The sequence below is a fragment of the Heloderma suspectum genome, chromosome 13 (assembly GCF_057233095.1).
Source record: "Heloderma suspectum isolate Gila_16-S chromosome 13, 16-S_ref, whole genome shotgun sequence".
Classification (NCBI taxonomy): domain Eukaryota; kingdom Metazoa; phylum Chordata; class Lepidosauria; order Squamata; family Helodermatidae; genus Heloderma; species Heloderma suspectum.
This window is the reverse complement of record NC_139470.1, coordinates 27,640,231-27,667,284: the sequence shown is the minus strand read 5'-3', so window position 1 is coordinate 27,667,284 and position 27,054 is coordinate 27,640,231. Positions and strand designations below refer to the sequence as shown.

Sequence of the window (27,054 nt, the reverse complement as noted above, 5' to 3'; positions counted from 1 at the left end):
TCAGGGGATCTCCCAGGTATCCTGGTCCTGAGTTGTTTAGGGCTTTGTAGGCAAGTTCCAAAACCTTAAACCTGGCATGCAGCTGAAGCCACACTTGGTTGCTGATGCTACAGACCAGGCTGGAGGGAAGAGACTGCAAGAGTTTTAGATCAGAATCAGCATTTATTTATTATTATTATAGGTGAAGATTTAGGTTTTTGCTACCCTCCCTCCCGAACAAAGTACCTTTAGGTCACTTCACTTCACGATTTCTGGCTATAGCCTTGGTGAGACACCTCCTGTTTGCGCCATAACTTGTTTGAGAAAGTTTAGGTTTTCTACGTGGGCGGGGGGGGGGGGGGGGACGGGGAAGTGGATAGAGCCATCTCCCCATCCCATTTAACTCGAAATTTCACTACAGCATAATCCTTACTGAAAACTGAAAGAAGAGGTAGAATGGGACACATTGGAGGCTCAGAGATTGATGCTGATTGCACCCTTAAGAGACGACAAACCCGAAAGGGAGGAAGAAAATGATTCACATTTTTATTGCTAGATTTCAAAATGTCACACTCTTGTTTTGTCAGTCTCGTGACACTGCCGTCTGAAACCCATGATTTTGTTTTGTTAAGGTTTGGCACCAATGACTCAGGGTTAGCCTGACTGCACATGCAGCGCATGGGGGCTGTTTGAACAACAGTGTTTTAGGGGCACCCATGAGCCAGCGTGCAATTAAAACGTCTGTCCTGGAGTGCCTTCTGATATCAGATACATCCCAGCATCACACGCAACACTGCAAGGTAGCCCTGCCAGAGCTGGCAAAATGTCTTAGGATGGACTTGCGATGGTGTTTCTTTTATTGATTTATTATTTATTATTAAATTTATTAATCACCCATCTGGCTGGTCACTTTAGAACCTCAACAAAACTGGGCTATGTGCCTCTGTGACCAGTAGTTGCATACTTTCCCTTCGAGCCTGGTTGAAGCTATCTGTTCCATTAGAGATAAGTGTCCAGGGAAGATGCATTATTTGGGGAGCAAATTCATCCTTGTGCCTGCAAGTAAAATCTCAGCTTTTATTTTTAAAGACCAAGATTCTAATCCTCATTCAGAGGGACGAGGAAGAGATCGCTCTGCAGCTCTCCAGTGTCAACACAGCGCGTGTTCTACCAGCTGGTGAGGACAGCAGGGAGGCCGGGGTTTGCCTCTACCATGAAATAAATCTGAAGATGATGTTTTCTTTATTTTGTGGGATATAGTCAGCAATACCTGCAAAATGTACAAACAAAACACAAGGCTGTGAGGGGAGAGAAGTTGCTTTGTGTAGTCTGAATCTTTCTCTAGCTCCTTTCCAGAACTTTGCACATGCTGCATGTATGTGGGAGCACAGAAAAAAAGTGCAGAATGTGAGACTGGGCACAGAATTCAGCTTCCTGGTGAGCTCACTTGATTTTCTTTTTTAAAGGCAAGTTTCTAGCCCTTAGGGCAGCAAAGATATGCTTGCAGACATTCTAAAATCTCAGAAGTCAGAGAGGAGGCTGAATAAGATTTTCAGTAGCTGGGGGAGCTTCCGTGAAAATATGTAAATATATCTCCATCTGCATAATTTATGCAAGGCATAGAATTATTTTATTATTAATTTTATTTTTAAAATGTATACATTCAGCTTTTCTACTATATCGGTAGTGTCCTTTATACAGGACTGCCTATATAATATTTTCTCCTTCAAGGGAAACAGAGTTCTGCACCTCTGATCCATGATGCAACTTCAGCAAATTTGCACAAGGTTTATTTTGTATCATCATTCTGTTTCTGCAGGGAATGAACTCTGTAAAGCCACTGGGGTCCTGTCCAGGCTGTTGTGGTTTCTGAGATTTCAGCGGGCACTGCATGCTTATCTTTGCAGCCACAAGGACTAGAATCTTGGTCTTTTAAAATAAAAGCCAAGGTTTTTAGAATGCTGAGTTCTGTGCCAGAAGCAAACTCGAGCGCTTGCATGGTGCATGGCGCTGTCACAGAAGACAGAAAGCCGGTAGGTTTTAAGTATACATGATAAGGGTGTATAGAAAGCAGTTCTGGGTTGCTGTTCCACAGCTTTAGAGCACAGAATAGCTTCCAGTGTTGTAAGTTACACCAGCAAGCGGATATAGGAGTACTTCCACTTCTTGGCCTTTCTGTACTGGAAATGTACAATGTGCAGACATTTCTCTTCCCTCTGCCTACTGAAAATCTCCTCTTGGCATTCCAGTGGAAAGACAAAAAAGGAGTCTGCTTCAGGAGAGTGAAGCAGAAGTGTGAAGCACTCAGGTTCTGCTTGCAACATCCAAACGACCTTCAACTCCCTCTGGAAATGCAACAAATGTCAAGTCAGAATACAATCTGCAGGCTATGTAGAGCCTGTGCTGCGTGTATTTGGCCGCTGTTCCGCAACTGCAACACACAAGTGCAGAAACTGATCAAAGGTCCAACACTCCCCAGAATCTAACCGTTCATATTAAGAAGAAAAATAACCATTCTACCCCTAAGGCAAGGCTGGGAAAACGGTGGACCTCCAGATGCTGATGAACTGCTAGTCCCCTCACCCCTCACACTTGGCCAGGTTGGCTAGGGCTGAGGGGAACTGGAGTCCGACAATGTCTGGAGGCACACAGATTCCCAGCCCATGGCCTAGAAAATAGGGTTGAAGAAGATCCGAACTGGACAGGGGTTTATTTAGCTTAAATATCTTAGGAGGCAGCAGGGGCACGTCAACACTGCTACACTTAGGCAGGGCCTGCAGATGCACAATGACCCCAGGGGATGCAAGTTCTCCTCAGCGCTGTGCTTCCAATACTCGCCTTCCTCCAGGCTGGTGTTTGGGGCCCGGACAATCTTCCAATACTTGCGTTCTCCTTCCCGGGCTTTCAGACCCATCATGCTGGTGAGTAGTGGGCCAGACAGGGTTTCCTTGGTCTGAAAGCTGTTCAGCAAAAGTGAAAGAGAAGCCATGTCAGGAAGAGCAGGGCAACGAGAGGCTGTTCCCGTTTTGAAAGCCATGCTGCAGAGTGAGATACGCTATGCCTTCCTGTCTCATGTGGACCTATCACTGGTCAACCCATTTTCACTATACCCTTCCCAATAGGTCCAGTTTTATTGCCGGTTTCTTTTTAATTAATCGTTTAAGGACACAATCCTATGCGTGTGTTTAGACAGAGAAAAGGCCTACAACTCCCAGCATTCCCCAGCCAGCAAAGGTGGCTGGGGCATGCTGGGGGTTGCAGGCCTTTTCTCTGTCTAAACATGCATAGGATTGTGCCCTAAATGGTGAATGACTAACATCAGAGTATTAAAAATACATATTTTGAGCTAAACATTTTGGCTTCTGCCCTCACCAGTAGCTCTGCTCTTAACTGGGTATCAGGAGTAGCAGTTTGGAATGCTGGGAAATGAAAGTTCCTTAGGAGAAAAAAACAGAGGAATGACTGGCATAACTCTTACGAATTGCCCTCTGGATTAAGGCTATTTGGACTTTGGAAACTTGTTAGTTGTAGTTCAAGTTCTTTTTTAAACTTATTTAGGGCACAAGCCTATGCATGTTTAGAGAGAAAAAAGTCCTACAATTCCCAGCATACCCCAGAAAGCCCTCTTTGGACCCAGAGCCTCTTTGCTGCTTTGCCGTTGTGCCGCTTTACACCAACCTCTCTCTCTCTCTCTCTCTCTCTTTTAAATTCCATTCCACCAACTACAATAGAAGGGGAATAGCAAAACATATATGGTTTTCATATATAGTCTCCAGTTTTTTGGCAAATGATGGACACAAATGGTTGCAAATGCATGTTTTCAGTGCCAAACCTGAGTGACCAAGGGCATTTCTACACCAGCCTACAATCCTGCATTTAAAAAGGGGCTTTCTGCTTCCGTTTTAAATGCAGGATCACAACTGACTCCCTTTACACATGCTCCCTTTCCCCCCTCCCCTTCTCCCCCCTTCTCCCCGTAGCTGAGTCTTCCATTATTATTACTGATCTCACTCCTCTTCTTCAACCTTTAACTCTTTTGAGACAGAAACTGAAGGAGAACACAACGGGGTAATTTGATTGCTCATTATCTGCGATCCATTTAAAAATGGAACAAAGGGCATTTAGTGCAGGAGGGTCACGGCAGAATCACTGCGTCATGTAAAGAGCCCGCAAACGTCCAGGAAGGAGCAATCTCAATCACAGGATAAAAGCCCGGTGTGAAGGAGCCCCTAGTATTTCTTTTATTTTGTCTGTTAACTTCCCTTTCTCCCTCAATGTTTAACCAATCTTCCTGAAATAGTCAGGTTATGTAAAATAGACATTTTTGTCTGGCACGTGCGATTTTCAGAAAGATTGGTGAAACCCTTTCAATTTTATTAAGATTAGAGTAACCCACCCCCCTGATTTTCTTTTAACACAGCGGAATCCTTTTTTGACTGTTCACCTATCTATTGGAGGCACAACTGTGCCTCCAATAAGAAATAGTGAAATACCACTTAAATCAGTGGTGTGGAACCTCTTTCAGGCCGAGGGCCGATTTCAACTCCAGAGAAGCTCTCGGCGGCCGCATTCCAGTAGTGGGCAGGGCCGAAGACAAAATGGGCTGGGCAAAATACAAAGAATGCAAACATATTGTAGCATAAAGCTCTCACTGCCTGTACTGAGGCCTGAGGAGAGGCATCTCAATGTTGCCTCTCCTAACGGCACAAACTCCAGGAAACCACCAAACGATTGGTGGTCGTGGGGAAGGGGCACGTGGCTGTCTAGGGAATCTCAGAGGGCCGATTAGAACCCTGGGAGAACCCATTTGGGGTCTGTTATGTATCCTAAGGGGGGTACTGGGGGTTAGTTATTGTTTTGGCAGCTCCTGCATTGCTGGGAGTAGCAACAGCAGGTGGAGCTTCTAATAGGTTCTGCAGTTCTGTGTGTGATAAATATTACAACTGTAATACAACAAATATTGCAAAGGCTCTGTCTAATTCGGCTAACGGTTGGAGGTGTAACGCAACTCCTGCTACTTTTCAGCATGTTTTGCAATGCCCAGTAGTTGCTCCTTTCTAGCAGGAGGTCATTATGTGGATAAACTTTGTACTGGAACAGTCTTTAATATTCTCTGATGTGCACACTCTTTCAAATTATTTGCCTGCTTCATGGAAATTAATAAATGGTCAGCGTAAATGGATTCTCTGCGCCCTTTTCACAGCTAAAAGACTGACATTATGCCATTGGAAGGATAAATACTCACCTCCTGCAATGCAATGGATTGAGGACCTTACAACACTTTCAGTATTTGAAAGTGCGGCATATAGACTTCACCTGCAAATGGATACTTATTTGGATATTTGGCCTGCTTTTGTTGAAGCCTATGTATAACTGCGAGAAAGTTGTATGCATTTCATACAAATCCGTGTACATATATTTTTTTTAAAGGGGACATTTAAAAAAAAAACATTTCAGGTGCCACAGGCACCCTATTGGAGACCCCTTCATGTGCCCCTGGGTGCCACTTGGCAGACACCTGGCCTAAGTCAAGCTGCTCCCTCCCAGCCTCTGTCGCCCCATCTACAATAGGGGGACAATAACACTGACCAGCTTTACAGGGTACTAAGTAGGCCACAATCCTGTGCCTACTCACTTGAGAGTAAGCCCAACCGAACTCAGTGGAACTTACTTCTGAGTAGACACGCACCGTGAAGCCCTCTTCTCTGCACCCCCCTTCCCTTGGCCTGCCCCAGTCACACCCAGCCAGAGCCTGTGAGGAGGGCGGCCGCACCTCAGTGGCTTGCGGCCCAGCTTCCTGGCAGCTGTCAGTATATCCAGCAAGGAGGCGCCAAGCGGGACTTTCAGGAGTTGCTTGTACAGCTGACTTGTCGAGTTCTCCACAATCAGACGGACACTGATTTGCTGATGGGGGCCCCTAGATTTGGGAGACGGCGTGCCAAGTTCCAAGGAGTCTGCGAAAGAGGAAGCAGAAGCTAAGACACAACAGCCAAACCAGCTCATGGTGGACTTTATCATCATCGCTACACCGTTTTTTCCTCCTTCTTTTGACCTCCTCCAGATCTGTTCCAGGCTTGCCTCTCCATTGGGGTCTCTTCTTCCTCCTCCAGCCTCATTTTGACCTGGGAACCCTGCCTCTTAAATCTCAGCAGGTGCAAAAGACACTCTGCACATGCTCAAAAGCACCTCTGTTGTTGTTGTTTTACTACAGTTTGGGACCAAGTTACTTCAAGGACCGCCTTCACCCATATCAGCCTGCCCACACTTTAAGATCAGAAAGAGAGGTCCTTCTCACTTGCCCACCTGTGAGAGCAGTCAGGTGGGTGACCACACGTGAGAGGGCCTTCTCTGCAGTGGCCCCACACCTCTGGAACAAGTTGCCATTGGAGGTCCACCATGCTCTGTCATTGCAGACTGTTAAGAAGGCCTTGGAAACATATAATTTTACTATGGCCTCCTCTTGATATGACTGCTGCTGTTGCTGTTACTGCCATTATTGTTGTTGCTGGTTTTATTGTTGGCTTTTATTATAGTTTTTATGTTTTTATCACTTTTAATATTTTAACTGTTTTTATGTATTTTTTTTTTTTGCTGTAAGCCACCTTAGGAGGCTTCTGCCCTGAAAGGCAGCCAAGAAATGTTTTAAATAAAGAAATAAATACAGTTGGCCCCCATGCCTGAGAATCCCCACCCCTGATCTATCGGACCAGTGTTATCTGCTCTGACGGGCAGTGGCTCTCCAAGGTTTGTGGCCAGGGTCTTTCCCAGCCCTACTGGGAGATGCTGCAGATTGAACCCAGAGTATTTTGCTCTCAAAGCCAGGGCCCTGCAACTGAGCCAAGGCCCCTGCCTCCCCTGGGCCTGAAGGTGGGATGCTTCCCTAACGGAAGCCAATGCACACACCCCAGCCTTGCAACACCCTCCATGCTGCCTCCCCGGTACCTCTCCCCGCGTTGCACTGCAGGCCGGCGACGTCCAGGTAGCTCTTGCCATGTAGCGCAGGTAGTAGCTGAGACTTGATGAGGCTGTTCTTGAACGTGCCCTGCTCCAGGCCCCGAAGCAGGGCAGCCACCCCGTCGATGCACTTCTGCTCCTTCGGGCTCATCCCCGTAGCAATCAGAAACTGAATCACCAAGAGATGGAGAGGACATAAGAGAGGCCGGAGAAGGGAGCCGCTCTTTGTCTCCGTAATCTATGATGTTTCTAAAGATGAAGACCGATGTCCCCAGCCTTCCCCAATCTGTTTTGGGAGATCAAACCAGACCTGGCTGGGGATGATAGGAGTTGCAATTAGGGATGTACGGATTTTGTTAAAGCCATTCTGTCTGTGTTTCACGGACTGTCAGGCGTCTTTCCTTCCAGCATTGACGGGATTGGGTTTTTTTTAACCAGAATTTCATTCTACCTGTGCTAAATTACCTTAGTGCTAATGCACACTTGCGCGAATCTGCATTAGTTCGTGCACATTAGCGCTAATGTGCATGAACTAATGTGGATTCATGCATTTGTGCAAGTGCGCATTAATGCAAATCCCTCCTCCCAAAACAATTAAACAGAATCCGCGTGACTCAGAAAAAGCCAGTCCGTTGGGGAATCTGCGGGTCGGATTCATAGAAATCCAGACTCATTTGACTCCGTTGCAGATTTCTTTGACGTTGAACACATCTGCAGGGCATCAGGTTAGGGAAAAGCACCTCTTTTTAAACATTTTTAAAAGCTTTGCAGGTATGTTGATGTGTCTGCCTACATGTTTGTCACCTTATTAGTGCATAGCCAGCTTCTGCTTCAAACTAAAAGAAAATGTTTGAACTGCACAAATTTTTGTTAGATTTGTATTCACCCATATAACGCTACTGCTTGTCATCCAAAACCTGGAACAAGGAAAACTCCTATCTGTTTGGTGGACACACACTCTAGCCTCCATTCCTGGGGAGGAGCCAGGTGGCTGGTTCCTTTTGTGGAAGGGCTGGGAGGGCTGCACACCCAGCATGATGCACTTCTGGCCCCGGTGGAGAGGGAAGGCGAGCCCCATATAATACCCAAAGATGCGCAGATGGAAGGAGATGGATTTTGCAGTCAATCAGCATAGTTTAATAGTTCTTAAACTATGGTGTTAGGACAAGGAAAGGCAACCTGATGCCCTCCAGATACGTGGCTTACAATTCCCATCAGCCCTAGCCAGGATGGCCAATGGGTATGGGAGTTGTAGTCCAAAACATCTGGAAGGCACCAGGTTGTCTATCCCTGGTCTAGGGCTACCAGTAGACCCTGAGGTCCTGACAAAGATAAAAGGAAAATGCTGCATACCCAGAAGGCTCTTGGAAGTTTCCACCATGTGCTGAAGAGGCAAGTCACTCTCCAGCATAAGACTTAAAAACCATAAGCTGAAAAGCGGCTTGCCTCTTCAGCAGTGGAAGTGGCCACAGTGGAAACTTCAAAGGATGGACAGCTGATGACTGGAACGAAATGGAGAGAACTGGCTTCCAGAATGGGATGCAATTGGACAACAGATTTTTCGAGCTTCCTTCCTTGTGACAGCTATAAAGCAGAAGTGAGCAATACACTCCAGCCTGCAGGTAGGGGGACCTGGCCTCTTTGGCTTGAAAACAAGGTGTGGGAGCGCAATTCGCCTGGAAAACAATTGTTTTGCTACTGCCAGGTTTCAGTGGCAGAAGCAGCAGCAGGGATGGGTGCTGCCACTGGTGAGTTCCAGGGTGGGGTGGGGTGTGGAATCAGCCTCCAGACCACTGGAGGCTGGTGGCTCCGATGTCAGTGGGGGGGTGAATCTGTTCCAGGTTTCAATCAGAACTCTAAAGGAGCTATTAGCTCTAGAGCTCTGAGTGATTCTGACTGAAACCTGGAGCGGATTCACCGCCCCACTGACGTCGGAGCCTCCACTGCTCGAGACCCGCCAGACTTTCCCACCCTGCCATAAAGTAAGGAAATGTGGCAGCCTGCAAAGAACACCCCAGGCAGAAGAGCAATCTCCAGCCACCAGACTGTCCATTCCCACCGCCTCTATTGACCGAAGCAAGGAAACCCAGCCAGAAGGGCATGGTTCTTCTCACCTGCACTGCCAAGGGGCTGCTGTAGATGTTCCCAAAAGCACCCTCGGATGTCTGAGCCCGCAGGATCTTCTTCGTCACTCTCCTGACCGCGTGGTCAAGCTTTGGCGCTAGCTCAGGCGCGTACACGGTGGCCTGTTTCAGGCAGGCAAAGGCCAAGCCTGCCATTGCCTCGGTGTCTGGGTGAAGACAAGCAGAAGGGCAGTGGGGCGGGGGGGGGGGGATGCTGTAATATTTATAGTCGAAGCCTGGGAGCGAGCATCCATCCAAAGTGCAGATGTGCACCTTGGTAAGGCAGCTCCACCTCGTGGGACTCTCCCCTTTGCTTATGGCCAGCGTGGTAGCACAGCAGAGTAGGGCAGCTGCTGGAGCCCTAAAACCAAGAGTGAAGCCACTGTGGTAGTCTGAAGAAGCTGAGCGAACCCTTAGGAACAGAGGAAGCGGCCTTATACTGAGTCAGACCTATGGTCCATCTAGGCCAGTATTGTCGACACTGACTGGCAGCCGTGGCTCTCCAGGGTTTCAGGCAGGATTCTTTCCTTGCCCTACTTGGGGATGCCAGGAATCAAACCTGGGGCTTTCTGCATGCCCTACCCCTGAGCTACGGCCCTTCCCGTAAAGGCACCAGATGCACTCACAATTCCAGTGAGCAAAGGCTGGTGTTTTGTTTTAAAATGCACACTTTGCATGCACAAGTACGGGTGAATTAGTGACTGTTGTGATACATGGTCCCAGTTCGCAAGTCGAAGGAACAGCCACAGTTTGTCCTGCAGCCAGAAAGGTCAGCGGTGGCTGGTCCTCAAAACTGTGGTGACGGTGTGAGGCTTCACCCACAGCCACCTGCTATGTACCTGCTCAGGTGGACGCAGTTTCCACAACAGACTCAGGCTGTACCAAGCGGGTCTTACATCAGCACGGACGTTGACCCACAGGTTGGTTCAAACACAGGGGAAGGCCATCGGTTTTCTGGAGAGCAGCGGGCACAAAGCCACTCAACAGCCCTCAGAAGGCTTCTAAACAGCCACTCGCCGAGAGTAGGGAAGTCTTTGTCGAATGGATAAAAATGGGTTCCCTTTTCGTCACAATACATCAGCAGGGGGGCAGATGACAGCAGCTGAGGTCTGAACAGGTTTTGTGGACCTTTTGTCAGCTTAGGGCGCAATCCTGTTGCAATAGTTGGCAGCCTCTGACATCAGAGGCTGCAGAATATCCAATGCAGGGCAGTCGTAGCATGGAGACCCTGGCCTCCGTGCTCTGGCCACCTTGCATTTTTGGCTTGATGGCTGGTTTCAGCTGTCTAACTGCAGCTTCGGGGAGGGGGAGGGGAGGCTGCGCAGCAGATAGAAAGCTGCATAAAGCAGCTTCCGTGGTCTCCTCCCCTCCATGCCCCTGGGACTGCCCCCTTCCCCCCATCTCCACGCTCCATTTCCAAGCGCGGAGACCTAGCTGATGCAGAGAGAACCACGCTGGCTACAAGGGGGCAGGGAGCACGGTTTCTGGGAACTGCATTTGCAGCCCTGGCTCCGACCTCAGTCCCCAGAAACCGAAAAATCCTATGGCCCTCTAGACAGTGTCTAGTGGCCATAGGATTGCTGCCTCTGGCTGATATACCAACCACATCCTTATCTGGATAGAGATAGCCTAGCTAGTTATCCATGCTCTGATAACCTCTCATCTAGATTACTGCAATGTGTTATACGTGCCTTCGAAAACAGTCAGGAAGCTTCAGCTGGTCCAAAATGGGGCCGCAAGACTGTTAATGGCAACTGGCCAACGTGATCATATTACGCCAGTACTTTTCCATCAGCACTGGCTGCCAGCCCCTTTCCGGGCCCGATCCAAAGTGCTGGTATTAATATTCAAAGCCTTAAACGACTGGAGCCAGGTTATCTGAAGGATCGCCTCCTCCCATATGTGCCTGCCTGGACCCTAAGATCATCCTCAGCAGTCCTCCTCTGTGAGCCCCCACCAAAGGAAGTGAGGTGGGTGGCTACCAGGAAGAGCGCCTTTTCTGCTGTGGCCCCCCAGCTGTAGAATGAGCTTCCTGGAGAGGCTCACCTGTGCCTACATTGTGCTCTTTCTGGAGCCAGCTGAAGACCTTTTTATTTTCCCAGGCATTTAATCTTTTAGCTGTGTTGTTTTAGATCTGTCATTGTATTTTAAATCTCTGCATTGCTGCTTGGTTTTATTGTGGTTTGTACTTTTATATTGTAGTTTTAAGCTTTCATATTTTATATCATGCTTTATGATGCATTTTGTAGTTTTAATTGCTGTGAACCACCCAGACAGCTTCGGCTATTGGGTGGTATAGAAATGTAATAAATAAAAAATAAATAAAATGTGCCAAGCTGGCCCTTACCCACAGAGAGCCCGCGGGTGTGCCGAAATTTGGCCTGCGCCTCCGCGTGCAAGAGCTTGTTGATCACGTGCTCGTTGACCTTCTTGCTGTGCACACACATGGCCAAGACCCCCAAGCTGTACTGGTAGTAGTTGGTGATGGGATGGCTGATTCTCTTGTCGTCTGAGTGCAGAAGGAGACCAACCAACAGGTCAGCCCTTTCTTCCCACAGTGACCCATTCCTTCCCCCATTCCAGGCCTAAGAACCTCTGCTTTGGGATTCCAGACCCTCTCCTTCTATGTGACCACCAGTGAGTTGTAGTGGTTAGAGTTCTGGGCTAAGACCGGGGAGACCAGGTCCAAATCCCCACTCCGCTATGAAGCACTCACTGGTGACTGTGGGTGACTGTCACTATCTCTCAGCCTAACCCACCTTACAGGGTTCTTGTGAATCAAAAAATGGAGGGTGGGGATGAGAGAACAATGACCTTGAAGGAAAAGTGCAATACAAATGTAATAAAATAAAAAGAAATAAATGTTGGGCTGCCACTGCTATGACCCAGCAATAATACAGACGAAGGTAGTCTTGCCGTGGTTTATCCATGCTCTGCTGACATCCAGACTAGACTACCACCATGGGTTGCATGTGGGGCTGCCCTTGAAAATGACTCAGAAATGTAAGTTGGTTCAGAATATGGCAGTGAGATTGTTGACAAGCACTGGCTGCTTGGCACATATATTCATGGTATTAAAGGACCTTCACGGGCTTCCAAGTTCTTCCTGGGGATAATTCAAAGTGCTGGTTTTTAACTTATAAATCCATATATGGTTGAGGACCAGGGTACTGGAGGGGCTGTGGAATCCTGCATGAACCTGCCTATTTGCTAACATCTGGATCAGAGGCCCTGCTCTAGGTGCTTCTAACTTCAGAAGGGAGTTGGATGGAAGCCAGAAACAGGACCTTTTCGATAGTAGCACCCCAGTTGCAAAATGCTCTTCCCAACAACACCTAGGCAGGGCCAACTTGGTTATTTTTTCCGCACTGGGTGAAGATGCTTTTATTCTCCTAGGATGTGAACTGATACTTTTACTCTGCTGTTCCTTGTTTTTAACGGTTGCCTCTCTTTTCCCTGGCTTTGAGATGGCACATGGATCAGCTGCCTGTGGCTCGGCCCTGTGCACATACAGCCAGCAGGAGGTGGTACCTAGCCCTCACTAGCCCTCCCAGCACAGCCGCCCCACTGCCATTCCAGCACCTCCTCTGGTCTCACCTATCTGCTTCGCTTCCTCCTCCAAGTGAAGCTTCAGCTGGGTGACCAGCTGATTCCTCGCGACGGTGTTCATGTTCTGGCAAGCAGCTCGCAGCGCAAGGAGGTGCAGAGCCAGCCGTCCTGTCCCAGGCTGCTCCTGGTAGTGGACTTCAGACGGAGCACTGGACCAAAGCAAGTCAAACAACCACACTGTGAGCTCTTCTTGTGCTGCTTGACTGGGACTCTCCAGGTCTAGTTTTGTCTACAGTTATTATACTCGCTGTCTGAGTTCGCACAACACGGCAACCCATCATGGGTGACAAGCTATGCAGTGTGGGTTGTTTTGCAAACAACCCACAGTCTGCAGTTTGTGCGCCCAACAGACCGTTGGGCTCGACATGGGTTGTTCACGCCGCTCCTTCCCCCTTGGCCCTCCAGCCGGCTCCACTCAGGATCCCAAAGGACTTGGTGGCGGAACCCAACTTGTCTGCCATCAAGGCCCCGTCTCCACTCTGATCGCGTCCCCTGGTTGCAAAGGGGGCCTTACAAAAAATTCTTTATGTGCACGAAATGGGGCCAAAGAATAATTTTTTAAAAGCTCATCCTTGTTAAGGCGTGCAAATATCCTTTTTTATTATTATTATTATTTTTGTTGATGGATTTTTGTAGTTGCACAAGTGCACAACTCTGACTATCCAAAATACAAAGGCTTGCCTTGTCTAGTACCTTGTATGTTTCAGTTGTCAAACATGCAAGGTGTCAAAGGCTCCTTGGAGGCCTCTCTCAGTCTAATCCAGTAGCCAAGTCCAGACACAGACAAAGGGATTCTTTTCAAAGCTTTATTCTTCTTTTACAACTTAACAACTCTACCGTTTGCAACTAGATCTGAGCAGCACAGTACCTATGCCCTAAGTTGGAACAGTTGGTCCCCGTTTGAAAGGGAATCACTGGCAGACCCCTGAACTTAAGGGCTAGGGAGAGTCCCTCCCCTTTTCCCTTGGATCCTCTGGGCGCAGCCGTTGTTTGCGCGCCAACCGGGCACTACGCCTCCTTTCTGCGCCCTCCATTTGGCGCCGCTCTCTGCGTCGGCGTCGCGCGTCCACCAAGTCTGCTTCCCGCGCTCTGTCACTCCCAGGACTGCTATCTAAGCTAGGAATGCTGGTGGGAGGAATCTCCGTCAGCTGTTGGCCCTGGGAAAGAGGAGCGTGCTCCTCTCCCAGGAGAGACTGCTCTTCCTCAGAATCAGAACTACTCTGGGATTCCATGGGCTCAGTGTCCACCCTGACACAAGGTAACCGACAAGAAGGGACTATGTATTGGCTGATTTTTCAGCCTTTCACAGTTAACAGGTGGGGAAAAGGGGTGTAGATCACCCCTTTAGCAGAGTGATCCCCAGGGTTTTAAGTATTGCCCCAACCCTTGGGGATGCCTTGCTTTGAATCCCCACTTGCCTGAGCCCCCAGCATGTTGTTTTCATAGACAGGCACGAGCCACCCCCTTTTCCAGACACTTTCACCATAGCCACGGCTACATTGGACAGCTGTCAAAGGAACTGCCAGAGGTTGCTGCAGTCGGTGCAAACGGGGGGTGGGGCTGGCATGTAGATCTCTGTGAAAAAGAGCAGGGGCTGTCACTGGCAAGGGGCACTGGAAGCCACAATGTCTCCTTAGCAAAAGTTTGTCAAACTCGGCTAATTGTTGGAGGTGTAATGCAGTTAATGCTTCTTTTATTCATATGTTTTGGAAATGCCCAATAGTTGCCTCCTTTTGGGAGGAAGTTATCATATGGATAAACATTGTATTGGAAAGCTCTTTAATATTTACTGATGTACATGTTCTCTTAAACTATTTACCTGCTTTTTGGAATATAACACATGGTCAGCATAAATGGATTTTTCGAGCCCTCTTAGCAGCTGATACTGATACTACAATACTGGAAGGATAAAAGCTCACTGCCTATAATGCAATATATTGAAGACAACAACACTAGCAACATTTGAAATAGCGGAATATAGGCACCACTTGTGAATGGACTTATATCTGGATATCTGGTCTGCTTTTACTGAAGTTTATGTGTAATCTATTCTTTTTTCCTTTCCCCCCCCCTTTGAATGTTACAGTATTTGAAACTGAGGACTTTAGAATATGTTGTTATATTTTCAATTTTTTGGTTTTGTTATGTTTTTGGTTTTTTGTTTTGTTGAAACTCACAGTAGCAAATTGATAAAAAAAAAGAGGCTCAGTCGCAATCTCAGAGCGGCCATGGCCACGCTCCGGAAGAGCCGCAGAGGTTTCTCTCGTTCTTGCCAAGCGGCTTGCTGCCCGATGCCTGTAAGCCACGATGGGTTGGCATGTTCAGGTTCAGACTAGGGATGTATGAAACGACTTACCTGTTTCGTTTCGTACATCTGTGGGGGGGGGGGGGAGGCGCTCTGTCCCTCCCCCCAAAATCCTCGACGGCCAGCTCTGTTCTGCAGTGACTCTGCGGAGCCGCCAGCCGGGGCAGCCCGCAGCGACATCCAGCCGCTGCTGGGCTGCGCAGGGACGCAAATGGCGGCCGCCGTAGCTGCCGCCATTTGCGTCCCTTTTTTTTTTTTTTGGCCGTGATAGGCTACGTAAGTATTTACGTAGCCTATCACGGCTAAAATGGTGAAGTGAATGGCGGCCGCAGATGCGGCCGCCATTCGCAGAGCAGCACGAACAGCAGCAGGTGAGCGCTCCGTTTCGTACGCCTTTTGTGTGTGGGGGGCTTTGTTCCACCACAGGTTTCAGGGGGCCGAATGCACTGGCATTCGGCATCACCGAGATCTGTGGCGGAATTCTCCACCATCCCTAGTTCAGATGACATGCCAACCCATCATGGGTCAAACAGATGCAAGATGCAATAAGGATGGCAAAATGATAACAGATGACAAAGAAAAGGCAGAGGTGCTCAATTCCTACTTGGCTCAGTCTTCTCCCAAAAGAGGATCTATGACCCCCCTGGCAAAGGCGAAGTACAGGCTGAGGGGGCAGGATTGCAGCTGGACATCGATAGGCATATGGTCAAGGAACACCTAATGACTTTGAATGAGTTCAAATCTCATGAGGGCCAGATGAACTGCATCCTAGAGTAATAAAGGAACTGGTAGAAGAACTCTCAGAGCCACTCTTTGAGAAATCATGGAGGACGGGCAAAGTGCCAGATGACTAGAGGAGGGCTAATGTTGTCCTTCTCTTAATAAAGGGCAAAAAGGAGGAACCTGGGAACTACAGACCAGTCAGTCTGACATCAATCTCTGGGAAAATTCTGGACCAGATTATCAAGCAATCCATCTGGAAGCCCCTTGAAAACAATGCAGTGATTCCTCAAAGCCAACATGGATTTGTCAAGAACAAGTCCTGCCAGACAAATCTGATCTCATTTTTTGATCAAGTAACCTCCCTTGTGGACTGTGGGAATTCTGTGGACATCATATCCCTCGACTTCAGCAAAGCTTTCGACAAAGTGCCCCATGATATCCTGATGAGCAAACTAGCTCAAAGTGGGCTAGATGAAACAACAATCCGGTGGATCCACAGAATCGGACTCAAAGAGTGCTTATCAACGGGATCTTCCCAAACTGGGCAGAGGTAACAAGCGGGGTACTGCAGGGCTCAGTCCTGGGCCCAGTGCTCTTCAACATTTTTATTAATGACTTGGAGGAGGAGGTGCAGGGGGTGCTGATCAAATTTGCAGATGGCACAAAATTGAGCAGGACAGCTAATACTTTGGAAGACAGAAACAAAATGCAAAGTGATCTTGATAGACTGGAACACTGGGCAGAAAACAACAGAATGATATTTAATAGGGATAAATGCCAAGTTCTGCACCAAGTTCTTTTTCCAAGTTCTAAGAAAAAGAAACCAAATGCACAGTTACAAGGTGGGGGATACGTGGCTCAACAACACTACAAGCAAGAAGGATCTTGGAATTGGTGTCGATCACAAGCTGAATATGAGCCAACAATGTGATGTGGCTGCAAAAAAGGCAAATGCTATTTTGGGCTGCATTAATAGAAGTATAGCTTCCGAATCCCGGGAAGTACTCGTTCCCCTCTACTCAGCACTGGTTAGGCCTCATCTGGAGTACTGTGTCCAGTTCTGGGCACCACACTTTAAGAAGGATGCAGACAAGCTGGAGAGGGTTCAGAGGAGGGCAACAAAGATGATCTGGGACCGGAAACAAAGCCCTATGAGGAGAGACTGAAAGAACTGGGCATATTTAGCCTTGAGAAGAGAAGACTGGGGGGAGATATGATAGTGCTGTTCAAGTACTTGGAAGGTTGTCACAAAGAGGAAGGCCAGGATCTCTTCTCGATCATCCCAGAGTGCAAGACACGGAATCATGGGCTCAAGTGACAGGAAGCCAGATTCTGGCTGAACATCAGGAGAAACTTCCTGACTGTTAGAGCAATACGACAATGGAACCAATTACCTAGGGCGGTGGTGGGCTCTCCCACACTGGAGGCATTCAAGACGAGGCTGGACAGCCATCTGTCAGGGATGCTCTGACCTGGATTCCTGCATTGAGCAGGGAGTTGGACTCGATGGTCTTGTAGGTCCCTTCCAACCCTATTATTCTATGATTCTAAGAACGAGCCATGGGCTGTTCGGGCAGCTTGTTGCCCACGCACAAGCCACCCTGCAGGAATCGGTCCAGGATCAGACCACATGACAACCCACTGTGGCTTGTCACCCACGATGGACTGTTGTGCTGCGCAAACCCACTCATTGATTAAAAAGGGATTGATTGTTAAAAATTATGCCAACTGGCATTATCACAGTATTTTCAAGAAATTCCTTATTGTGTCCTTGTCTCCCCTATTCCTCCCCTCTGTTGTCTCCCAAACTGTTGGAATTGAGACTGCAAGCTCCTTGGGGCAGAAACCTGCCTTTTTTGGCTTAACAGTACTTGGTTAGAGCGTCACATCATGTTAACAGCATGGAAGATCTAATAGGTCATAATCTTAGTTTCCAAATTGTTTCCCTATAAACATGACTTGTGTTATGGTAAGGATACAAAACTAAGGTAGATTTAGATCGGGGGCAGTGGTGTAAATTCTGAAGCGCCGGTGTTAATCATAACAGTCCCCATAGCTATGCCCCCAAGGACAGTCCAAAAATTCAGGTAGATGTGTTTGATCCATATCAACAAACCAGCTCTAGCTGTTTCCATCTCCACCAGGAGCAGGTATTTTCTAAAGCTGCTGGGTCCTGATTTCTCATTCAAGACCAAGCCACCCCCAAATACTTGCCATTACAAGAGGGAACAATATATCGTTGCTGGGAAAATTCATTTCCCCCCAGTTACGGTGAGGATTGCAGCTAAGCTCAGAGGGAACAGGGAATTCTGAGGGGGTGGCAGATGACATCAACTGCAGCACCACTGATCAGGATGTTGGTGATGATGACATCAGCTGATGATAATTACATCAGCTATACCGCTGTTGATTACATGACATCAGCTACACCACTGAGCAGGAGTGGCAGCCTTCTTTCTGTCGGGGGATGCATTCCCTCATGAGTAATCTATCAGGGGCTGCATGTCAGTGGTGGGCGGGGCCGAATGTGGGTGGGTCACCACCACCCCTTTCTGCCACTCCCTTTCCCCCTCTCTCCTCTTCCTTGCCATCCGGTGGGCTTCCAGGGAAGGGACAGATTGTTCTTGCCAGAGCTCTAAACTAACTTCATGCAGAGGGCTTTCGAAATTAGTCCGAAGGTTCAGGTTCCCCACTCTAGGGCTTTTGCTCCCTGAACAAAAAGGGATGTAACCAATTTGGCAACTGACAACGCAGCCTTACACATGGCTGCTCCAGAGTAAGTCCCACTGAGTTCAATGGGACTTACTTCCAGGTAAGCGACTATTGGCTTGCAGCCTGACAGCCAAGAGAGATCAATGAAAATACTTGCCTCAAATTTCAGTTCCTTCCCACCTCCACAAAAAGGCTTAAACTTCCCCACAAGTGTTATTTTTCTGTTTGTGCCCCTGATCAGTTCCTCTGCTTTGGCCCAATTCATACTTTGATTCTGTTGGTCAGACCTGCTGGCGTTGGACTGGAAGCTCTCGTCCAGTTGCTTGAGGTACTGGCTCTCTCCCACAAGGCTGTGGTCATCGGAAAGGCGAAGGCCCAGGTAGACGCTGGGGTTCAGCATCTCGGACATATCCGACGTCAGCTTCAGGAGCTCCACATTCAAAGACCTGATGGCTTGAGAATGTCCTCTGGGGATTTCTTCCAGAACATGTGTGTGAGAGAGACAGAGAGAGAGATGTGTGTAAGGTAGGTGCAACAGATCTACAACCAATAACCTCATCCTATATCTCAAATGACTTTGGTTTACACAAGGAGTAGAATAAGGTGAAAAGGAAGAGGAGGCAATGGAATCCACAGGTGGTAGAAAGGACTGCTGGAGGGGGAACCAATTTTTGAACGCTCCCTGGCATAAAATCCTCCCTGCAAGTAGAAATCTAGCAGCACAGCAAGCAGCTGGCTGGGAAAGGTCCTGTCTCCTTAAATGTGAATTTGTCTGTTTACTTGCAGGGAGTATGTGTGTGTGTGTGGGGGGGGGGGATTCAAAAAGGCCACCCTTAAGGTCTTTTCAGCACTTGTTGAAGAGTTTTTTGTCCACACGGGCCTTTTAAATAATTCAGCTGTCCCCAGCCTGCTGCCCTCCAGAAGTATTGGATTGCAGCTCTCATCAAACTGCCTTTGGCCATCTTGGCTCAGAATGATAGGAGTTGTAGGCCAAAAAATCTCAAGGGCACCAGGTTGGGGAACACTGAAATAACTCATGTAGTCTGGGTCTCTGTTTTAAAATTTCTGTTTCTAATTGGGAAGTTTTGTTCCTTTTGATTTTATGGGTTTATGTTCTATTTTGAATCTAACTTGATTTTTATGTTTATTTACTGTAAGCCACCCAGAGGACTTTATGTTATGGGATAGGATACAAATGTCCTAAATAAATACATAAATAACACCCCCACACACACACACACACCTGCAGACTGAAGCAATAGGTGACTGTCACCTCAGGGTTCTACCAGCTCATTTTGGGTAGACTGGGCCTTTGACAACGGTTATCCACTCGCCTTTTATGGGCAGGGAAACTGAGGCACAAGCAGCAGCTGAATTTGTAGTTGAGAGTTAGATTTGGCAGAATGATCAAACATGTAGAAGGACAAGTCCTTCTGAAGAAGTATCAATGTGGCTTCTGCAAAAGTAAGTCCTGTCTCACTATACTTTTAGAGTTTTTGAGTGTATCAACAAGTGTATGGATAGGGGTGATCCAACAGACATCGTTTACTTGGACTTTGTTAAAAACCATTTGAAAGTCCCTCACCAAAGACTCCTGAGCAAACTTAGCAGCCATGGAATAAGAGGAAAGATCCTGTTATGGATCAGTAACTGGTTAAAGAAAAGGAAGCAGAGAGAAGGAATAAATGGACTGTTCTTGCAATGGAGGGATGTAAACAGTGGAGTCCCCAGGAATCTGAATTGGGACCAGTTCTTTTAAACTTGTTCATAAAGGATCTGGAATTAGGGGTGAGCAGTGGGGTACCCACATTTGCTGACAATACCAAATTATTTTGGGTGGTTAAAACAAAAAGGGACGATAAAGTGCTCCACAAGGATGTGTCTAAACTGGGTGAACGGGCATTAAAATGGCAAATGCGCATCACAGAAAGTATGTGTAAAGGGATGCACTGTGGGGCAAAATACCATAACTTCACACACATGCTGATGAGGTCTGAGCTGACAACGAGTGATCTGGGCTTTGGGGCTGTGATGGGTAGCTCAAGCCAGTGTACAGCTGGCGAACGTCACGAGGGAGAGCATTCTGAAAGGGATCGGAAATAAAACTGCCAATATCATAACACCTTTACGCAACCTATGTCGCAACCGCACTTGGAACAGTGCGTACAGGTTGGGTCACTGCACCTCAAAGCAGATATTGTACAGCTGGAATAGGTGCAGAAAAGGGCCGCCAAAAGGATCGAGGGCTCGGAGCAACTCCCCTACGAGGAAAGGTTTGGGACCATTTCGCTTAGGAAAAAGGTCGAGGGAGAGGAAACATGACAAAGGTGCATAAATTCATGAGTGGGGTGGACAACCCAGTGGGGTCATCCAAAGGAGGCAAGTGGTGGGAAATTCATGACAGAAAAAAGGACAGACTCCTTCACACAGTGCAGAGTCAGACTATGGAATTCGCTACTACAAGACGTAGCCATGGCCACCAACCTGGCTGGCTTCAGAAGGAGAGGGGACAAATTCATGGGAGAGAAAGCTATTGCCAACGGCTACTAGCCACAACACCCATATGCCACCTCCAGTGTCAGAGGCAGTGTGCCTCTAAATGCCAGTTGCTAGGGGATGGGTGGCGGCGGCGTGCTGTTGCACTCGTGTGCGACTTGTGGGCTTCCCATTGACGTCTGGTTGGCCATTGTGGGAACAAGATGCTGGACTAGAGAGGCCTGGGGCCTGATCCAGCCCGGCCTCCTCTCGCGTCCTCATGAACTCAGAGCAGGATGAAGCAGCCTCACAGATATAAAAGCTACACCAAACTAGGGGTGTTGGAGTCTTCATCCTTAGAACCGTGCTGCGAGGTAGACCCACGATGACCCCATTTTCTGGGTAAGAAAGTGAGGCTGAGAACCTGCAGCATGGCTTTGGGCTGCCCGGTGTTTCCGGGGCTGAGTCCATGACTTTAGATCCGATCTTTGTGGCTTTGACATTTTGTCATTCTATGGTCGCATTTTTTCCTCTTTAATTTGTAAGTACGTTATTTTGTCATTTTATTATGCACGTGCTGCCATAGGCCTCTGTGCACTGGGAACATTTTTTACACATGTATTGCGCTATTGGGATCAGACCAAAAGTCCAGCTAATCTAGCATTCTGATTCCAAGGGTAGTTAACCAAAATGCCACTGGAAAATCATAAGGAGGCATGAAAACACACACGCCATACTCTGGTTTTATTGTCCCCAGCATCTGGTACGCAAGAGATACACTTCCAGCTAGAAACTATTCTCTTTCTCCATGTGTTTGTCTCATCCTCTTTAAAAGCCATCTAAGCTAGCAGCGGTCACCGCATCTTGCGGCAGTGAGTTCCACAAGTTAATTATGCATCTGTTGTCTAAGTAACAACTTTTTAAAATGATACTGCAGTATAGCCTTCCCCAGCCAGGTGTCTTCCAGATGTGTTGGACTGCATCTCACACCATTCCCAGCCAGCAAGCTGTGCTGGCTGGGGATGATGGGCACTGTAGTCTGATATATCTGGGAGGGGTGCACCAGGTCGGGGAAGGCTGGTATAGTAGAAAGTAAGCAGACTTACCACACTGCTGGACTGAAGGAAACAGGATATAGAGGAGGAAGGGGAGCCATGGCCACGTGGGATCCATGCCTGCAACAAGAGGGAAGGCAGAAGACAAGGACAACGATTTTAGTGCCAGAAGGAAGTCCAAAGACCAGGCCAAGGAACCTGGCTGCCACCGGGCTGTGAGGCCCATCCATTCCAGATCACTGATTAAAGTAGAGAAATGTCAACAGAGCCTTCCCAAGGCGCACGAGCTGACTTGGCAAAACAGGAAGGACTTTGGCTGAATAAGAAAGATACAGAGACAGCCAAAGTGCTGGTGACACCGACCGGGGAGACCTACTTTCCCTTTCATTGGTGCTATGCTGGCAGCATATTACGCATATCCAATTCCACAGCTTTATCTCATTCTTGCATATTTGGGGCTGGCCAGCTGCAAGAGCAGAATCCTCGCCAAAGCCTTTACATTCAGGGGTTGAAAATGCTTCCCCAGTCATCCTAGAAGACCACTGCTGTGCCTTTAACGGTAGACAAGAATTCAACTGGTGAAGCTTTTCCACGCACGCATGAGCCCTGGTGTTTCCCATTTGCGGAAATTAAGGACAGCTTCCTTTTCCAACTGCATTTTTAATTTTATTAGTTATACTAATAAAAATTTCTATCTCACTTTCCCTCTCCAAAGGAGAAGTTCAAACTGGATAATGAAGTGTACGAAAGTAAAAGACAGTAACAGTCCAGTTACTGAAATAACAGAATAAACAAGAAATTAACAGACTAAAAACAGACTAAAAAGAGCCTAGAGTGCCAAACTAACAGACAGTAATGTAGGGTTTTTCCAGATGATGCTTTTAGGGTGCCATTATTACCCTGCCTCATTCACAGGATTTTATGGGGGCCCAGACATCATCTTCCCTTCATAAACCTCCTGTGTATTTCCATGTCTTTTCTTCCATCTTTTTTCTTGCTGCAGAAAATCCGTTATATAGAAAAAGATAGAATAGCTGCCCAGTGCTTTCTAACTGATAGCACTAAGAGCCCTTTAGGTGGAAGCAACCTTAAACGTCCTCAAAATTAAAAGCTGGCTGGAAAAGTCTACAAACACTGTCAGAACACAAATAAAGAGGAAGATCATCTAGGGCGCAGTCCTATGCATGTTTAGACAGAAACAAGTCCAGCATGGCTGGCTGGGGAATGCTGGGAGTTGTAGGACTTTTTTCTGCCTAAACATGCATAGGATTGCACCCCTACACTCTTAGGGCAGGACATTCCACAGACTGGGTACTGCTACAGAAAAGGCCCTATCCAGTTATCCTCGTAGAAGCACTGTCCTGGATTTTAAGAAACAGCGGACTTTGCTTTATTGGACTTGCTGGGAAGACTATTGAAAAAAATGCTAATCCACCTGTTTTAAAATGACATAAGATGCCATATTATGAAATGCAAATGCTCAATATTAATGATAGATTATTAAGAATTTGAAAATGTAAATAAGTAAGAAGTACTGTATTAAACCGTATTAAAGAAAAGACAACACAGAAACCCAAGCAGGTTCACAATGAATTCTGGGTAACTGGCATAAAAAATAATGGTCAAGTTGACCTGGATGGTATCCAAAGAAAAAAATGTTGAGTTAATGCCCTATCACTTGGACCAAAACGTTATTTGAGTAATGAAGCAATGAGTGAGACTATATTATTTCAGGTCAAAAGTGTACTGAAAGTTGTTGCTGATCAATTAATGATCAAATACTATGTGAGGTATGCACGTCCAAAAGCTTGATATATAGATGTCTAGACAAATTTATGTACTCAGGTTTAACTGGCAAATTTTGAGAAAAGAGTTATCTTCTCAAAAGTATAATTCAAAATTGATCTTACCTAGCCTGAAAGGTATACATGTAAGCCTTTTATGTATGTTCTAATTTTTAAATAATGTATTAAAGGTAAAGGTGTCCCCAACCAGTCGTGTCCGACTCTAGGGTGCGGTGCTCATCCCCGTTTCTAAGCCGAAGAGCCAGCGCTGTCCGAAGACGCTTCCGTGGTCATGTGGCCGGCATGACTGAACACCGAGGTGCACGGAGCGCTGTTACCTTTCCCACCGAGGCGGTACCTATTTATCTACTTGCAATGTCTTGCTTTCGAACTGCTAGGTTGGCAGAAGCTGGGACTGAAGACGGGAGCTCGCTCTGTCACGCAGCACTCGGGTCTCGAACTGCTGAACTGCCAACCTTCCAGTCTGCAGTTCAGCGTCTTAACCACTAAGCCACCACAGCCCCTAAATAATGTATTACAGCGAGATAATTAAGACCATGAGCCCTATTTATGGGACAATTTATGTAAGTTATGAGGTAATTTCTATACAGCAAGAGTATAAATCTGTGCTGATTTTAGAATGCAGGAGCTTCTTCTGAGAAGCTCCCACCTTGCCTGTGTCCTGTTGGCTGAATAGCCTATTCAGTATTGAATAGGCAACTTGCTTCATAGAATGAGATCTCTCATTTTACACTATTAAGATTTAAGGATTGTAAGCAAAGCTCTGTTTAACAACATAAATGTTTCTATGTCAATATATACAATATATTCTTATGTGATGCTATAAGTATATCTCTAATAATAATAAAACATGGATCAAAAATATTTTCCTGTACTAATTCTTGTTAGTACAAAACCTGGAATGCAGCCCACGAAACAATCTTAGGTGTACACTTTGTTTAGAAGCATTTTATCTATGTGGTATAGTGGTGAGAGTGGTGGACTGGAAGCCTGGAGATCCAGGTTCTAGTCCCCACTTGGTCATAGAAGCTCCCTGAGTGACTTTGGGCCAGTCACAGACTCTCAGCCCAACCTGCCTCCCAGGGTTGTTGTTGTGAGGATAAAATGGAGAGGAGGAGGATAATGTAAGCCGCCTTGGGTTCCTTGCAAGAGGAAAAAAGGTGGGATATAAATGCATAAATAAATATTAGGAGCTAAACAGACAGCTAAATGCTCTCAAAGTACTGAACTATAGACAGATAGCTCATACACATCCATAACAACACAAGCTGGGACCATTCCAGTCATTTTGGTGACTTCAGGCAAAAAATCCAAATGGCAGCTTCTCCACCCACCCCCAAATAATATGGGGCATACTAGGAGGTTCTCCTGTGCAAGGAGCTGTACAGGGGGAGAAGACCTGGAGAACTGCGGGGTGGGGGTTGTCACTTTCTTGTGTTGCACTGCGGTACATCTTATCAACATCTTGATAAATGTTTTACAATGATCTTCTCTTGTGTAAGGCAAGAAATGAGAATCCAGCACATTAATTATCTCTTTGTTAATGATCTTGAGCTAATGATGCCACTAACTTAGGATCTCCCAGAAAAACCAAACTGCTGGGAGCATACAAACCAGGAACACACAAAGGACATTTTAAAAGGATTATTCAGATTCATGCAGAATAGGTCTTTCCGTTGTTATAAGCAAGATTGGATCCTAATACAGAAACAGTGCACCTACAAATATCAGTAGATGGACCCAAACAAGAGGGGAGGGTGCTGTTGCCCTCATGCCCTGTTTGCAAGTCCCCCAAGGATGGACAAAATGGTTGGATCCAAAAAGGCAGTTCTTAAGATCATGGAGACCAGGTGCAAAGAAAGTGAGCAGGATTCCTCTGCCTGCAATGCAGGGGCCAGACCCTCAGGCCTCTGGCTCAAATCCGGCCAGCTGAGGTCCCAATCCAGCCAACCCCTTCCCATGACCACTCTCACTTTCCCCTGAATGCAGTTGGTGGAGAGTCCAGACATTCAGACAGCTGTGTAGATCCATATCCACAAGGTAGTTCTAGCAGTTTCATCTGCAGCAGGAGCAGGCCTTTAGTAGAGCTAAAAGGTCTGAATGGCCCATGCAAGACCACGCCACCCCCAAATACTTGGCATGACAACAGGGAACAATATATTGCTGCTGGGAAAATCCCTCCCCTCCAACTGTGATGAGGACCGCAGCTCAGCTCGGAGGGAACAGGGAAGTCTCAGGGGGCATCAGCGCCAAAGCGGCGGCGCTGTGTGCCTGCGTGCCCTGGCTGGTTCCACTACCCCACTGCTGCTTCCAGACGGCGGGCTCCTAGCGTTACCAGGCAAAAGGCATTGGGCTGTCTTTCTCTGAATGGCTTATCTGCGTTAAGAAAAAAGGAGAAAGGAGCAGTGGGTGAACATGGGACAGTTACAAGTGGAGGAAGACACCATCTGGATGCCCCGTCCAATTCTGTGGATGAGGCCAGGCACTTGCACAGTAAAAAGTCTTGTGTGGAAGCAACCGCTGTACCCTTCGCTTCTAAGGGACTGTGAGCATGCAGTCCTGCTTTGTAAATTTAGCACTCTTCACATCGGTGGGCCAGAGGGATTCCAGCAAACAATAAAAGACAAAGAAACGGACTGCACAGGACTGAAGTCAGCTGATCCCTGATCTAAAAGACCCCAGGAGAGAAAGACGTAGGGGAGGGAGAGACAGATGTTTCCTCTCTGTTCAACAGATGTTTCCTCTCTGTTGGACAGAAAAACGGACACCACCCACTCTTAAGTTGCTCAACCTTGCTGTTGGTCTGTCTCTGCTGCACCTCTTATCAGATAAATGCATTTCAGGCTTTATGCTTGCTGGGGAATGCTGGCAGTTGTAGGACTTTTTTTTCCTGTGTAAACCTGCATAGGATTGCACTCTGAGGCTTCAATCCTATGAACACTTTCCTCAAAGCAAGTCCCACTCCTCATAGTGGGACATACATACATACATAATACATATACATAGTAGAAAATACATAGATATCAATGAGCTAACGTCAAACTTGAATGAGGATTATACTAAAAAAGAAAGAAAAGACAAAACCAGCTGCGTGGATGCAGCCATACCTCCTGGTGGCTCTAGTCTCTTTCTGTCCCAGGAGCCAGTCGCTTCACATCCTCCGCTTCCCCTTGAATTGTAAAGGGGCGATAATGGGGGGCTAAAACCAGCTCTTAGAAAGACAGAGTCTTCCCCCCCACACACACACTTACTCACCAGAGGTAGAGTGTGGCGTGGGGAGATCCCCTTTCACTCTTGTTTGCTTGGAGTCATGT

The 27,054-nt window shown here is 47.2% G+C and overlaps 1 protein-coding gene across 4 annotated transcripts; it reads right to left on the bottom strand.

Annotated features, from left to right (window-relative positions):
- Window positions 1–142: 142 nt before the first annotated feature.
- TCN2 (transcobalamin 2) lies at window positions 143–27,054 on the bottom strand. Of its 4 annotated transcripts, XM_084819466.1 has the most exons (11): window positions 26,996–27,054; window positions 26,848–26,909; window positions 21,987–22,055; window positions 18,693–18,882; window positions 12,654–12,814; window positions 11,404–11,565; window positions 9,048–9,223; window positions 6,922–7,102; window positions 5,753–5,933; window positions 2,818–2,939; window positions 143–1,249 (listed from the first exon to the last, which is right to left on the bottom strand). In XM_084819466.1, exons 3-11 carry the CDS (start codon window positions 22,051–22,053, stop codon window positions 1,188–1,190), a joined length of 1,302 nt encoding a protein of 433 aa, XP_084675592.1. In that variant the 5' UTR covers window positions 22,054–22,055; window positions 26,848–26,909; window positions 26,996–27,054; the 3' UTR covers window positions 143–1,187. The 4 variants fall into 4 exon arrangements, with proteins under 4 accessions (XP_084675592.1, XP_084675590.1, XP_084675591.1 ...); XM_084819464.1 differs by having other exon boundaries at window positions 26,848–27,054; XM_084819465.1 differs by lacking the exon at window positions 26,848–26,909.

What these genes read in the sequence shown, in the direction of transcription:
- TCN2 (XM_084819463.1), bottom strand. Translation starts at nt 22,161, where the DNA reads ATGGGCCTCACAGCCCGGTGGCAGCCAGGTTCCTTGGCCTGGTCTTTG. An exon ending in CTGGGCCGCAAGCCACTGAG is followed by an intron (nt 2,940 to 5,752) that starts GTGCGGCCGCCC and finishes TTTGCTGAACAG; the next exon opens with CTTTCAGACCAAGGAAACCC. An exon ending in AAACACCAGCCTGGAGGAAG is followed by an intron (nt 1,250 to 2,817) that starts GCGAGTATTGGA and finishes TACATTTTGCAG; the next exon opens with GTATTGCTGACTATATCCCA.